The 16,387-nt window shown below is 35.9% G+C and overlaps 2 protein-coding genes across 4 annotated transcripts in view; one reads left to right on the top strand and one right to left on the bottom strand.

The window, feature by feature from the left end:
* Positions 1–4,889, bottom strand: part of LOC106053422 (uncharacterized) — a 43,560-nt gene extending 38,671 nt beyond the window's left edge. The window contains exons 1-2 of the mRNA XM_056026568.1: positions 4,843–4,889; positions 2,490–2,581 (exon numbers count right to left, since the gene is read on the bottom strand). The gene's annotated coding sequence lies outside the window, so the exon portion shown is untranslated. The remainder of the gene's footprint in view (positions 1–2,489; positions 2,582–4,842) is intronic.
* LOC106053420 (high mobility group protein HMG-I/HMG-Y-like) lies at positions 951–16,068 on the top strand. Of its 3 annotated transcripts, none has more exons than XM_013208969.2 (5): positions 951–1,104; positions 10,871–10,962; positions 11,748–11,825; positions 12,139–12,183; positions 14,656–16,068. In XM_013208969.2, the coding sequence occupies exons 2-5, from the start codon at positions 10,891–10,893 to the stop codon at positions 14,704–14,706; spliced, it is 246 nt and encodes an 81-aa protein (XP_013064423.1). In that variant the 5' UTR covers positions 951–1,104; positions 10,871–10,890; the 3' UTR covers positions 14,707–16,068. The 3 variants fall into 3 exon arrangements, with proteins under 3 accessions (XP_013064423.1, XP_013064419.1, XP_055882548.1); XM_013208965.2 differs by having other exon boundaries at positions 11,745–11,825; XM_056026573.1 differs by lacking the exon at positions 951–1,104 and adding an exon at positions 2,431–2,566.
* Positions 16,069–16,387: the final 319 nt, after the last annotated feature.

Here is a 16,387-nt window from a genome sequence, read left to right as displayed (position 1 = left end):
GTCTTTATTTTTTATTTTTTTTGGAGTGGGATATATAATAGTCATATCACCAACGTATCTTATCTTATCTTATATAATACAGACATTACTTCAAAAAAAGAAGACGATTACGTCCTACGCGTCATGCATCTAGACCAGCGGTTCTCAATCTGTGGGTCGCGACCCCTTTGGGGGTCGATTGACGATTTGCTAGGGGTCGCCAAAGACATCGAAAAATGGATTGTTTTTGTCTATTCTTCTACTGCTTTGTGGGTGGGGGTCGCCGCAGAGTGGAGGATTGTAAAAAGGGGTCACCGAGCTTAAAAGGTTAAGAACCGCTGATCTAGACGATCTAGTGACCTAGTCATGCATGTTAACCAATGACATATATTCTGCCAAGTCACTGGTTTTCCTGCACATGGCTCAGGCAAACCCATTCCGTGCTATTATAGCACTAGGGAAGAAGGAGCATAGAAAAAGATTTATTTACACAATATTTGTGTGTAATTTCTTCACGTATAGATCTATATGTCCCTTCTTAATGCAGTTCCTCCCTCCGACCAATGTATCAGCTTTTCTATTAGTTTCAAAGGTTTATAGTGGCAGAATATGTGCAAGCTCTCACTGCAGTCACAATGCAAAACTATTTCTCTAACAGATCTGCAATGCTTTATTTAGCTGAATATCACAAAACAAAGAAAAAAGAAACACAGAGAGAGAGAGAGAGTTACTTGAACAAATAATAGAGACCCGCCGCAAAGTTAGGAGAAAATAGATCTGGGATTCTAGATCTATGAAGAATTAATAAAGAAACATTTTCAATGCTTGTTAGTTAATAATTCGGTTTATTATTCTGTAGATCTATTCATAAGTCCATTTTTAACGAACCTCTAAAAAATTATATTGATTTATTTTATGTGTCCTTTATTTTATTAAAAAGGGTTCTAATTGATTTTTTTAGGTAAAAAAATTCTATACATGACCGCCCAAGTTAAAAACTTCCGTTACAAACACGCCCCCTTCTCGGGCCATTCTCCACCTCTTTATTTCTTTTGCATTCATTATTGTAGATCGTCGTTGGACTAGATCTATCTGATTAAACCCTCACTCCCAATATTCAAAGAGGTAGGAATTCTTGTGAACTAAATTTTAATATTATTTGTCTAATTAACGCATGCATAAGTGTGGGGGAAATATGCTAGGATCAAGCGGAAAGGCGTCTACTTTGAAAATCTATTTTTATCATGTTCTTTTTCAGCCTCTTGAATTTTTAGCTCCACGGTTGCCGGTTAGGGCAGTGACGCGACGCATTCCTTTTTTTTTTTTAAATCGATTAGGCTAGAGATTTTATCGAGATCTAGAATCTATTCTAGTGATTAGTCTAGATCTAGATAAATTTTAGTTATAGAATAGTAGACGATCGCAAGTCCTTTATTATTAGTTCATACTTTAATCTAGGCCTAGATCTTTTTAGAATATATATTTACTAGATCTAGACTATCTATTATAGACTAGAGTCAAGATCTTGATCTAGACTTGACACAAGGCAATCAACTCACTTTCAATTTTTTTTTCTTGTCAACTCAAAGTCACCTAAAAATGTATCTAACTCTAAGAATAAAGTCATAGAGGTCTATATAAGATATAGATTATAGATCTAACCTATATTCCTATATATAATAAATCTAGCTAAATCTGTATCTAAGACTAAGTCTAAGATCTATATTTACAATATATATTGTATATATATATATTAAATAAATAAAGTAAATTATATAAATATATATTTCCAGAAATTCAAGAATGAATCTATTAAAATCTATTGAAAATCTATTAGTATTTAGATACAATGTATATTATAATATTATATCAGATATATCTATTATTTATAATTATACAAATATACAGATTAAGTATAGATTCTAAATAAATCGTGGTAGTAGATATCTATATTTAATATTTAGCAGATATCATTTCAGTGGCACCAGGTCATGTTAAGTTTAAAAATATATATTAGCAATTTTTTATTAAATATTTAGATTCATTCTAGACTCTATATTTATTTACTATTATATCAGTAGATTATTTTACCTTTACCTATCCCTTAGTCTGTTGAACCGTTAGGGCACAATGCAAGATTCGTCGAGTGTCTTTCTTCAATCCTCTCTGTCTTTTGCCTTAGTTAGAACCTCTTTCAATAGCAGGCCCGTCCATTCTTTTATGTTGTCCTCCCTTCGCTTTCTTTGCCTCTTCTTCTTTTTCCTGGTACTGTTCCCTGAAGGAAGGTCTTTGCGAGCCCCAAAGATCTTGTAATATGGTCATAGATTTTAAGCTTGCGTTTTTTTATGATAGTTAGCAGGTCATCATGGGGTCCAATCACTGCAGTAACCCTGTCTCTAATCTATTGGTTTGTGATGCGGTTTTTTGAATGTGTGAATTATACTTGGTTTTAAGTTAATAACAGGCGAGAGATCTAGATCTATTTAGTAGCCTACATTTACAAGACTTACCTATAATTTTAAAGATATTTAGCCATTCAGAAGAGGTTGGCATGATGTGGTTCCCAAGCAGTTTGTGGCTCATAAATGCAAGTAGTTTGGCTCTAATTGTCATGCAAAATATAAATGTAGATCTAGGTAAATATTGCATTATATATATAATAAAATGTTACTACGAGTTATAACCACAGTAAAATAAAACATCAATTACAATTTTATGTTCAAATAATCTAAACATTTTTTTTAATTTGTCATTGAAAGATATAGAGAGAAGAAAATGTTCAGTATTGGGATTGAACCCTTGACTTTTGTGTTCTTAATTAGCTTGACGCTTTAACTCTTTCTCTCCGTTTTTATCTTTCCACGTTTCGAAGGAATTCTTCATTTGGCTTATATAAATTTCTATTTCACTTCCCTGTCATGATTAAGCTTTAGTAGCTTTGTTGTTTGTTATCAGAAATGTTGTATTTGGAATAGAGTTAAAGGAAAATGCATGTGCTTTTTATAACACAAAGTCAAGTGCTTTGCCCCTCAGCCACCACGCCTTCATATATATATATATATATATATATATATAATTCTTGTGAACTAAATTTTAATATTATTTGTCTAATTAACGCATGCATAAGTGTGGGGGAAAAATGCTAGGATCAAGCGGAAAGGCGTCTACTTTGAAAATCTATTTTTATCATATATATATATATATATATATATATATATATATATATATATATATATATATATATATATATATATATATATATGGCCATCTCAATGGTCCCAGGTTCATACCCTGCCCGGTGCCATCCCCTGTATAAATTGATAATAAATATATAACTACATCCTAGTTCAAGCCTCAAACAGGACGACAGGGGATGGCACTGGGCAGGGTATGAACCTGGGACCATTGAGATGGCCAAAAGACAGTCCAGTGTGCATATCGCACGACCAGGCAGCCATCCGATGTTACTATATTGGTGTCAGGTGTTGACAGAGAACTTATGAAAATGATGACTTAATTATGTATTCAATTATTTTCAAAAAGGCTAACAAGACTTTTTTATTTAAGTTTAAAATCTTCAATTTGGAATTGTTTATGAACATTAGTTTGGTCTTAGTAGCTCATTTATTTCCACTACAGAAATAAGTCAATAATAAAACAAAAAATAGTTCATTTTAAAAATATTTTAGGACAGAGAGTTAACTTAGTTAATTTAGAAATGTATATATATAAAAAAAAAGTCTGATAAAGATCTACTAATGTCTAAGCAAGGAAATACTGATAGAAACAGCAAGGAAATACTAATAGAAACAACAATTGTATGTGAAATGTTTATCATTGTTAATTTCTTCTAGATTCTTTGTTTATTAACTCTTTCTCTCCTGACGATACCAACGTTGATTCCACCAGAATGTGGTAAATAATTGCGGAGAGAAAGAGTTAATACTTGTTATAGTTGAGCTATGTTTCTTTGTCGTTGTTGTTGTATTTCATTTCTTGTGAACCCTAAGATGGCGTCGTATGATATATGCATTAAATGTGTAAGACCCAAATTCCACGTTTGTTGTTTTGATGCCACAAGAGGCCTACCAATCAACAGTGTTAGGTTTAAAATACCGGTAATATACAATATAAAGTCTTTAATTTTAAAGAAAATTCAGTCAGTTAATGCAGGGCATGAGCAAAGGACCTTTAAGAAGTAGCCAATAGGCAATACATCATTATTTTTTAGAGTATAGGGTAAGGACATTTCCAGGAAGTGCACATGTGTTATCCTGATTCGGGTAAGGACATTTCCAGGAAGTGCACATGTGTTATCCTGATTCGGGTGAGGACATTTCCAGGGCGTGCTCAAAAACTGCACGCGGACCCCTGTCCTACCGAGTCTGCCTGGTCGTGTAGTATACGCCTCGGACTGTCTTAACTATCTGTCCGGGTTCGAACCATGCCTGCTTCCATCCCCTGCCTTTAAGCCTAAGTTTGGACCAGATAATCTTCATTTCCGAAAGAACGTCTGAAACAAAAGATTCCCTTAAAGCAGCGGTTCTCAACCTTTTAAGATCGGCGACCCCTTTTTACAAATCCCTCTCTGGTGCGACCCCTCCTTCTCCCTCCCCCCCCTCCCCCACATACACATACAGCAATAAAAGAGTAGACAATAACAATACATATTTTCGATGGTCTTAGGCGACCCCTGGAAAATCATCCATCGACCCCCAAGTGTTGCCCGAATCTGCCAGGAAACTCGTGTTTTCTTATAGGAAAGTCTTCAATGTGTACGTGGACAGTGTTGTCAAAATAGACGTTTCCGTGAGGATGTAGACCTGTTTAAATCAATGCTTTAATTCTCTAAGTGAGGCTTACCTGAGACTGGGAAAGAGACCGGTCGCTATTCAAAATTGACGTTGTTGAATACTTGTGGCTACTAAGTATCAGCCCTGGGGGGAAAATCATGCAGTACTGTATACACCGTCTAATACATTTCGAAATTGTAATAGGCAATATTAAGCTAGACTGCATAGATCAGGGTTTCTCAACCTGTGGGTCGCGACCCCTTTGGGGGTCGAATCACCATTTGCAAGGGGTCGCCTAAGACCATCGGAAATTTCGGTTTTTCGTCTATTTTTCATTGGAAGTTTTTGTTTTTTTTTTGTCATACGATTTCTTAAGTGTTGTAACAAGCACATTTGTACCATAGATGGTATAAATTAAAGAAATTTCTGTTAAATATATAATTTAAGCACAAATTTATTTTACACCAAATAAAATTACATAGAGCTTTTGCTATGTAAATACACCATGGATGTCACATATATACATTTAAAATTTGATTATGATTGTATAACATTAGCAAAATCACATTTAGGGTCTACCTAGGCCTATGAACGAAAACAATTTTACGGTTGGGGGTCGCCCCTAAGTGGGGAATCGTATTAGGGGGTCGCTGAGCTAAAAAGGTTGAGAACCGCTGGCATAGATCATGCTAACCAAGATTAAAGTACCGAGTTCAAATCTGTAGGGCTACTATTTTGGGGAAGAAAAGAACGTTAGCCTTTGACACGTGAATACAATTACCACCAGCAGTACTGCAACAATCATACCAAGTTCAATGCCTCTAGATATATATATAATTTTCTTCGTGGCATAACCATGCGGTAAAACACGAATAGTCATGGGAAGATAACTCTTTTATTTCTGCAAGTCGGAGTAGAGAGAACGGCTCAGGAAAAAAAAGAGGGGGGGGGGAGAACAAGTAATCTTTCTCTTTATATATATTTTCTATATTTGACTACATTTATGTGTGTATTTTTTTTTACACACGTCAATATCCGGTGTCATTGAAATAGTTGCATGTTTTTTTTTTTTTTTTCTGTAGCTTCGTTTTGAATTTTGCCCCTTGGTATTGCCCATGGTTTCCTAACAATGGCCACCGCTTCACGTATATTTCGTGGAGTCAACAGGTCTTTCAATCTAGTCGAAATTCTTGCAAAATAACGAAATTCGTAAACAAACACCCTTAAGTCACGTGCTTCCCTGTCTTTTCTATACCACTAACGACCTCATTCGAATCAAACATGGATATCACGTGACAGTATTTGCCGTTGATGTACGCATGTTCGTCACGTGACCGTTCGTTTTGACGAATGGGGGTCATTTCAAACGTATTCATGGTCATTGAGTGTGTTGCCTACGATACTCATAGTGTGAGAGTCTTAGAATCTCGTGTCAGTTCTGGATCGAGATCTAGCTGTGTGCGAAGTGAATCCTTTGTGGTCACCATGACTTTTGGACATTGGGTCAAATAGTCGCCATACCGTTTACAGCTACCTATCAACTTACTGAATGATGTGCTGCGCTAACAGAATGTAGGCCAAGGTCAACACTGCTGTCGCCACGATCAGACATATCGTCTCGCTCGTCTGGGTGCCGTCCCCCCATTTTGCTTGGGGCATAGGTGAAGGTCTTAGTTTCAACTAGCAAAGTGAGCAGTCAATGGTTCATTCTTAGTTGACCTGTGTAATGAGTAAAAGCAATCTTTCTTTCTTAGTTGACCTGTGTAACGAATACAAGCATTATTTCTTTGTTTACCTGTGTAATGAGCCAAGAACTAAAAAGCGGGCCGTTAAATCTGCCCTGATGAAACAAACATCTGTTAAGACTTAAGACCTTCTCTCAAAAATACTTTTGAGCCCATGACTCTGTCACTGCCTATTACGAATCCGTTTTAACACTCAGCTTAACAATGATATGCTCTTTCTCTCTCTAGCGACATTAGATAGGCCTATATGTGGGAAGCGTGGTCGAGAGGCCAAGTGCGCTTGAACTTGGCTTGGCTACCTAGAAGGGGGCTCGAGGTTCGACACCTGAGATGAACTCCTATTGAAAAATCAGAGCGGGAAGGACTAGTCCTCCCGTAGTGCTCTGGCAAGAAACTTAGCCGTCCGGCGTAGTGCCTCATAGCTACCATACAAGTCGAGTGACTGCACAGACAGGTCCCCCCTTAGCTCGCGGAGCTGGGGACACTAGTACAAGACATGCGTCACCGTTTCGGCGCTCTCTCCACAGTGACGGCATCGGGAGTCAAAGTTCGTGCGGAATCGGGCAAAATATGCCCCAATAGGACAGTGTTTCGTTCTGCACTGCGCAATAATTGACTCCTCTGACCCTTCTCAGTCGCCACCATGGATCGTCGCGATCTGGGTGACACATTGAGTGCTCGGATTTGTGCCGACACCCGACTCGGGCAGAGTTGTGTTTACTGAGCGCCCAAAGGCAGCACGAAAACCAACTCCTAGATACCCCCTCCCCCACCCCTCCCACTGGTCCACAAATGAGATTGGACCAAAAAGCTCTCTGAGCATGCTATAAGCATCAAAGTAGCGCTATATAAAAGCTATAATAATATATGTGCATGAAGTTATTGTGAGTCGGCAAGGTAACCATGGGATATGGTAATTGTTATTGCGACAAAATAACGCGAGAAAGTGTGACGATAACCATGTAGACTTTGTAGACCTATTATTTTGTCTTATCTTCTTCTTCTAGCCAGTTTTTTTGCTGCTGAGCTGTGAGCTCTTTTGCAGACTGTGCCAAGGAAAAATAGTGTGCTGTTTTCTTCAGTTGTTCAGCACTGCCGTACAGGGTGGTGGTTATGTTGGTCTGTAGTGGAAGTAGGGTCTGCCTAAGGTGGATTAGGAAGGGGCATTCAAAGAGGACCTGGTTAAAGGTTTCATAAGGGTGGGCGATGTGTCTACAAAGGGGGAGTTGTGTGGAATTTATTTTATCCAAGATGGTAATTTAACAGAGGTGTGTGTCCTGGTCTTAGTTGGATCTTATCTTATAAATTACCGACTGTCTTTCAAAGGAGAAGATAATTACGTCCTACCCGTAGCCATGTGTCAATAAAGTCGTGCATGCAATTTAAAGACTTAAACTCTGCTAAGTCGGTTTATCCAAGGAATCCGTTCCATGCTCTAATGGCACTGGGAAAGAAGTACTTGTAACAATTGTTTGTAAAATGTTTTACATGTTTTGGATGTTCCTTCAGATTTGAAGATAATTATATTCCTAGCCCAAACCTCTTTCTGGACGACGGGGGATGGGACCATTGAGACCACCGAACTACAGTCCAGAGCGCATACCAAACGACTATATAGCTAGAATTAGTCCTAGCACATAAGAAATGTGCTTTTATTTTTGTGTTCACTGATTACTTTTTTTTAGGTTGGGTATTTGTATTTAAATACACGCAAACATCTAACATCTTCTGTCAACTTCTGACCGGGGAAAGGGGGGAAATTTGGTTACTCGAACAGTCAAGGGGGGACAGATGATGACGAATACCTGTTGAACGAACATCAAAATGTAGATGCGCATATTAATTAATATGTGGATTACAACCAGTTCCACAACACTATAGATGATCGAGTTCTATTATATACTGTTGCTTCGTAGAGTATACATTGTGTTTTGAGTTAAACGGAAGTGCCGGTAGAAGCACGCGCTCGTGCGTTCTGAGTGCGCAGTAGACTAAACCCAAATATCCAGTCACAGACCCTGATATATACAGCTCCATCTTTTATTTTCATGTTATTTATATCTGGTGACGTAATATATGAAGTGTTATAATAAGCTATAGATCTATATTTTAAAAAGTGTATGATCATTTTGTGTGTGCAATATTTAGCTCCGTAAAACCAAATGTCTCAGCTCTGTCGCGTGTAGCATAGGCCCTGTTTAGTGTCTACGGTATAAGTATTGTTTTTTAACTATAGTGTCCTTGACATTGTTTGTTTCGAAATCTCCCTATTTAAAAAATGGGGGAGAGATTAGTGCAGGGGTTCTCAACCTGTGGGTCGCGACCCCTTTGGGGGTCGATTGACGATCTGCCAGGGGTCGCCTAAGACCATCGAAACTATGGATGGTTATTGTCTATTCTTCTATTGCTGTGTGTGTGTGTGTGAGGGAGGGGGGTCGCGGCAAAGTGAGGAATTGTAAAAAGGGGTCGCCGAGCTTAAAAGGTTGAGAACCGCTGGATTAGTGTGTTTAATATTTATTGCTATAAATCAGCAATGCAGCCACTAGATTTCGGCAAACAAAAATGTTATACATTATAGATGTTCGTTACAAAGAAAAATGACAATTATAGGTCTACGTCATTTTGTAATAAGCTAAAAAAAAAAAGTGAACTTGGATAAACGTGATGGAGAAAAAACAATGGTGTTTCTAACGAAGAGTCTAGATCTAGTAGATCTACATAAAAGATCCTGTCCTAGTGCTATGTCCTGGCGTTGGTTAATAAGCCATGGCGACATGGTTGGAACACAGACCTATATATATATATATATTCTATGTCTATGGTCAGGGATTAGAACAGATTAGCTTGAGCCAAAAGCCTATTTGTTTACGGTTTTAGTTTGCCTCCCACCTTGTACCTGGCTACCTTTCCTAACTTTGCTATTTGATCAAATATAGGTCTAGACCTAGATCTATGCTCTTCAGAATGGTTTGGGAGGTAACTAGGCCTTATGCATTGGCAAGTTGGGTTTAATAATTATTTCTTATTTTGAATACAATTAGACTGGACAATATTTCCCACTAATATGATGTAGCTGTGAATGATCAAACAATGGCTGGTATGGGGGAAAATCCTAAAATGAAAATTGGGATGATAAATATTCTGTGTTTTTTAACTGTAACGCAATAAATTGGGTATTTTGAGATAGAGCAACAGCCTTACTTAAAAAGGTAACATGAGAAACATTTCACTCATTTGTTAAAAAAAAAGGGGGGGGGGGGAATCCCCCCAATATTCTGAATATGTAAGACCTATGATACCTGTTGAGTTAAAAGTAATAATTGTAATTGAAATTATTTATTTATAATATGCATACATTGTGGAATCTCTTCGCAGTAGGGTTAGGGGTGATTATTTCTCTATTCCCCCCTCTCCCCAGACTCTGCTTGTGCTTAACGAACAGCTGCAATCTTCATTTCCTTAAGTCTTATTTTCATGGCATTCAAAGACCACATATTATATGCCAGAACATGTCTTAGCTAGCATACAGGAGAACACATTGCAGCAATTTTGGCTTCCGAAAGAGACAATTGGAACACTCTTACAAAGGTGGGGGGATACACATTTAAGACCAAAAGGAAAGCTGTTGCTGAAGATGACATAGACAGCGAAAAGAGAAGTTTAATTGACCATCAGGTTGATCAGCATCGAATGTGGCATAATATGTAGTCCACAGTTAGGACTGCCCTCCTCCTCAATCTTCTGACTTAAGACAAGCTTTATTATAATTTTTTTTTGGCTCTGAATTTTCATAGCCTTTATGTGACCAAAATATAGTCTGGTTTAATCATAGCTATGGTGATTCTTTTTTTTAATGCACCCCATATAGGTAAATAGAGCAGTGAGATTTATAAAAAACGAATATTCCAATTTGATTAACACATTTGAGTAACACCATTTGTTAAATCACTAAACTTAGAGACACTTCAGGACTTACTAATTAAAAGTAAAGAAGTCATAATACATAAAACATTGAACCATAACTTACAAATAGAAAAAAAACAACCTAATGAAATACTCAGAAGGACACAAAAATAGAGACACATTTCTTATTCCATTCGCTAGAGCCAATTTGTACAAGTGCTCCTTCTTCCCTAGTGCCATTAGAGAATGGAATGGGTTGCCTGAATCAGCCAGGAAAACCAATGACTTGGCAGAGTTTAAGTCATTTATTAACATGCATGACTAGATTGACACATGAAATGCGTCGGACATATTTATTTATTTATTTTTTTCAAGTAACAATGTGTAATATGTTTAGATTAAGGAGATAAGATAGATAGATATATGTAATCTATGTTTTCTCTTCGCCAGATTATTTCCACTAGTACACAATGACTGATGATAAAACTGAAACTAAGGCTGCTGAGAAGAGGAAGAAGAATGACACCAAAGACACATCAGAGGTGAGTACTGAATGGTTTTCATGTTTCTCAGTGCATCGGCTGTTATTTTACCATCTCAGATGTGTTGAACTCAGTCAAGATGGGAAGTCACTCTCAAATGTGTGGGCCCATCAAGCTGATTTTCATATATTACTTACCTTTACCTATCCCTTAGCCTGCTGGGCCATTGGGGCACCATGCAGTCTCCATTCCTCTCTGTCTTTTGCCTTAGATAAAACCTTTTTCAATAGCAGGCCTTGTTACACCAAATGAGATCATTCAAATATTAAATCATTTAAAATTCTCAACAAAAATTGAAGTTAGTCTGAACAGAATGATCTTTTGTCATAGAAAAAACATTTGTGTTGCAAACTTTAACTCTTTCTCTCCGTAATTATTTGTCCACGTTTTGAAGGAATTCTTCATTTTGCTCGTTACTATTTCACTTCCCTTTTATGATTAAGCTTCAAATATTTTGTTGTTATCAGAAAAAGTTGTATTTGGTATAGAATTAAAGCAGAATGCATGCTTTTTTTATATAACACAAAGTCAAGTTTAAAAAAATTAAACATTATTTAAATTTAATGAGGTCAATTCAACGATGGTATAGTCGATTAGGAGAGAAAGAATTAATAGTAAGATCAATTCCTCTGTCTAATGTGTGTCCCTTCATTTGAAAACCTGTCACAACTAATTTTACGTTAAACTTACTATAAATTATCAAGTTACTTATCATAAAATGTTACCTGTTATAAAGTTTTATATATAAACTTTTTTTTTCTTTCTTTTTCTTTTAATGGTAGCAGTCTAGTGAACCTCAGGTGAAAAAAGGAAGAGGTAGACCAAAAGGCAGCAAAAACAAATCCAAGCCAGCTAAAGCTAAGGTAAGTTACTAAAATTTCAAATAATCTTAGCAGACTAAAGCTAACACTGAATTGTATGCTATTTTCTAAAAATAAATTATAGCTTAGTTAGTTAGTAATCTTGCAGAGAAGCTGTATTAGTCTAAAGGAACTTTTTGTTTACAACTGTGCATTATACATAACTTTAACATCTTTACATATGTAAGAGTCAATCTGTAAGTTACCGTACAATACTTGTTATAGTCTTCTCCCTTGATTGATTGTTTGTTATCTTTATTAACAGATTGACACAGTAGTTTGAAAACTAAACTGGCATTTCATTATGTCGTTGCAGGTCACCAAGGCTCAGAAGTCTAAGGCAAAAAAAGCAGAGAGTGAGGTAGGTTACATTACTTTACTTAACAGTCTCTTTCTATGTTTGGATGTGATAGGGACAATCCCTATACAACTGTCTCAGGCACATTGTATTTTTGGTGCTTGTTGTGATTGTGAACCATATTGGGTGCTGGTTGCTGCTGACACTGGAGGCTTTACAACTGTCTAGAGGCACATTGTATGTGATTGTGAACCATATTGGGTGCTTGTTGCTGCTGACACTAGAGGCTTTACAACTGTCTAGAGGCACATTGTATGTGATTGTGAACCATATTGGGTGCTTGTTGCTGCTGACACTGGAGGCTTTACAACTGTCTGAGGCACATTGTATGTGATTGTGAACCATACTGGGTGCTTGTTGCTGCTGACACTGGAGGCTTTACAACTGTCTGAGGCACATTGTATGTGATTGTCAACCATATTGGGTGCTTGTTGCTGCTGACACTGGAGGCTTTATAACTGTCTAGAGGCACATTGTATGTGATTGTGAACCATATTGGGTGCTTGTTGCTGCTGACACTAGAGGCTTTACAACTGTCTAGAGGCACATTGTATGTGATTGTGAACCATATTGGGTGCTTGTTGCTGCTGACACTAGAGGTTTTACAACTGTCTAGAGGCACATTGTATGTGATTGTGAACCATATTGGGTGCTTGTTGCTGCTGACACTGGAGGCTTTATAACTGTCTAGAGACACATTGTATGTGATTGTGAACCATATTGGGTGCTTGTTGCTGCTGACACTGGAGGCTTTATAACTGTCTAGAGACACATTGTATGTGATCTGCAAACCATATTGGGTGCTTGTTGCTGCTGACACTGGAGGCTTTACAACTGTCTGAGGCACATTGTATGTGATTGTGAACCATATTGGGCGCCTGTTGCTGCTGACACTGGAGGCATGCTACTTTGACTCGATCACAAATGAGAGTTCCTGCTGTACACCCTTCTTTCTTTGTCTTGCATTCTAAGCTATGCTTAGCAATAACTAATGGACGGCTTCATGGTCATGTAGTATGCACCTAAAATTGTCATCACTATAATCCTGAGTTTGAACTCTGCCAACATCTGCCATCTTGCAGTAGGTCTAAGCTAGGACATAATAATATCTATTTCTGAAGGAACATCTTGAAATCTGTAAAAAACTAAGCAATCATGTGTTTAAGCATGTTTGTAAAATGTTTTACATGTTTCGGATGTTCCTTCAGAGTTGAAGATAGTTTACTTCCTAGACCAAACCTCCCCCAGGACGACGGGGGATGGGAGCGGGCAGGGTTTGAACCCTCGACTGTCTATAAATCCGAACGACAGTCCAGCGCGCAAACCGCACGACCAGGCAGCCATCATGTATTTTTTGTTTCATAGCTTCTCTGTAAATAGAACAAAAATTTAAAAGAAACACGCCCTAATGAAGATAATTCAGTATTAACAATATTTGAAACACACCTTAATGGAGATAATTCAGTATTAACAATATTTGAAACACACCTCAATGGAGATAATTCAGAATTAACAATATTTGAAACACACCTTAATGGAGATAATTCAGTATTAACAATATTTGAAACACACCTTAATGGAGATAATTCAGTATTAACAATATTTGAAACACACCTTAATGGAGATAATTCAGTATTAACAATATTTGAAACACGCCTTAATTAAGATAATTCAGTATTAACAATATTTGAAACACGCCCTAATGAAGATAATTCAGTATTAACAATATTTGAAACACGCCCTAATGAAGATAATTCAGTATTAACAATATTTGAAACACGCCCTAATGAAGATAATTCAGTATTAACAATATTTGAAACACGCCCTAATGAAGATAATTCAGTATTAACAATATTTGAAACACGCCTTAATAAAGATTGAAATTTGTGACTTTTGTTTTCTTGTAAAGAATTACAACTTCAAGAAGGTTACGATCATAATATTTTATTATGCAGAACTACCTGGTTATGTGTCATGTGCCTCTGACTATCAATTCAATGGTCTTTAAAAAAATTGAGCAAAGTTTCAACTTGATCCGAGAATGGGAAGTAGGAAAAATAATGTGTACAAGATTTGTACCAGGCAGAGTGGAGTTGATATAAGCTTTGTAAAAATATTACCTGTTATAAACTCTGTTAAAACACATTCTACTAAACATCAATTATATGCATAGCTAGTGTCACCACTAAACTAATGGCACTATTGTGATCTAATGTATCTTTCTGTTTGTATTTTCATGTTTTGCTCTCGTGTTTATGTTTGTAATGTTATCACAGCGCCTTGAGCCTACGTTTTGTTTGTTAACAGCTTTTTATAAATAAATAAAATTATTATTATTATTGTATGATTTTTTTTATCAAATGCGTAGCTAGTGTCACCAATAAACTCACTGCACTATTTTGAGCTAATTTATTTTTTCGTTTGTATTTTATGATTTGTTCCTATCTTTTAATGGCTTATACATTTGTTTTTTAGGAGGACAGAACTAATGAAGAGGACTCCAAATCAGCAGAAGAGCAATCCTAAATCAGAGCCGCCTTGTGTTGAAACAATCTCCATGAGAGATGTGTTTATGCTTGGGGTTTAAGCCTTTGTCTGTTTCTGTTGACCGATGAAATCACTAAGTGGTTGTACTGATTGTTTGTGTGACCTACATTCTGTGTTCGTCTCATCTGTGAGAAATCTTTTTTTTTTTCTGGTTAAAATCTTCTTGTAGTCCATAACTATACACTCCTATTTAACGTGTTATCTCAAGAAATCCAAAGCTTCTAAGAGGAAAGCCGAGTTACTTATAGGATTTTAAAATCAGCCCCTCCCCTTTTACTATTGATGAACAACTCTGTACAAAGTAAAAAAAACTGATAGAAGGTTTTAGTCCGATTAATCTTTTACTTATTTAGAACGTGAAATACAGGATTAAAAGATTTGTCAAGCTGCATGCCAAGGGTTAATTTATTTTAATAAGGATGAAGAGTAATTGTGATATTACATATTGCTGGAAAATTGTATACTTTTAGAAATATTAGCAACAGTTTGTTCAATCTTAAACTAACAATAAGTATATACATGTAAATTATATTAATGGTTCTACAAAAATTTAACAAACAACGGGTGTGTTTAAAATTTTATGAAAAATTTGAATATTTATATGACGTTTTTTCCCCACTGTTTAATTAATTAGATCTAAGTTCATTGTTAAAACTAAAATTCCTAGTCATCCTGTCAGGTTTTTTTTTATTATACATTAGTTATTATTTTAAACATCAATCAAAGCTTAAGACTGCATCATTTGAATTATTCTTTGAATAAACTTCACAAGTAATAAATTTGTGTAGGATCCTGCAATACATTTTTTTTTGTTTTCAAAGAAATAATAGGTAAGGATGAATCTCAGTGTTTTCCGAGTACACTATTTTCAAAGGCATTTATTTTGTTTAAATATATATACTTTTTTTTATATATATTAATTTTGTTTTTGGTATTTATGGACTTTACATTCATAATACAGTACAGTAGCTTTTACATTTGTCATTGTTTGTCTAGGTTTTTATATTTCAAACTAGGTTTCTATGTTGTTGTTTTTCAAACCCAGTCTTTTTACAACTGGTTGCTTTTAGCAGTGGTGAACTGGTGGCTATTAATAGACTAGGATTACACAATATCTATAAGAGAATTACAAAATTTTGTTCTATTTTAGTGTCCAGATTATTTTAATTAGTGTGGGTGAACATTTATGTTATTGTGTCTTTAACTATTGTAACCGATCTAACATTCACTTTATTTTTCTTGTCTTTATGTGTGTTTGTTGTTTTTTTTTAATTTAATTTTCAAAAATCCTGTTTGTCAGCAGAGTGTATATTTGAATTAAAGAATTATTGTGTCCTTTAATATACTGCCTTGTGGTTATAAAAAAAAAAAAAGTTAATTAAATGCACATCACATGGTGTATGCTGAATTTAAGTGATAAAAGACATCATATGATTAAGTTTCTAAATAACAAACACATTTTACACCTACAGAAAATAACTGATCAGAAAAGAATTCCAAAGTAACAAAGAATTCAAGAAAAACAAAAACAGGGTGGTGGGGAGTGACAACTTCCTGTGAAAATATTTAAATTTCTAAATTTTTTTAAAATTATGAAAGTTTATGTAGACTACATTCTGAAAGAGAATATGTTTATTCTTGGAGAGTGTTAAGTTAGCAA

Source organism: Biomphalaria glabrata, chromosome 4, assembly GCF_947242115.1.
Source record: "Biomphalaria glabrata chromosome 4, xgBioGlab47.1, whole genome shotgun sequence".
NCBI classification, from domain to species: domain Eukaryota; kingdom Metazoa; phylum Mollusca; class Gastropoda; family Planorbidae; genus Biomphalaria; species Biomphalaria glabrata.
This window is presented reverse-complemented; position numbering and strand designations above follow the sequence as displayed.

What these genes read in the sequence shown, in the direction of transcription:
- LOC106053420 (XM_013208965.2), top strand. Translation starts at nt 10,891, where the DNA reads ATGACTGATGATAAAACTGAAACTAAGGCTGCTGAGAAGAGGAAGAAG. An exon ending in CCAAGCCAGCTAAAGCTAAG is followed by an intron (nt 11,826 to 12,138) that starts GTAAGTTACTAA and finishes ATGTCGTTGCAG; the next exon opens with GTCACCAAGGCTCAGAAGTC. An exon ending in CAAAAAAAGCAGAGAGTGAG is followed by an intron (nt 12,184 to 14,655) that starts GTAGGTTACATT and finishes TTTGTTTTTTAG; the next exon opens with GAGGACAGAACTAATGAAGA.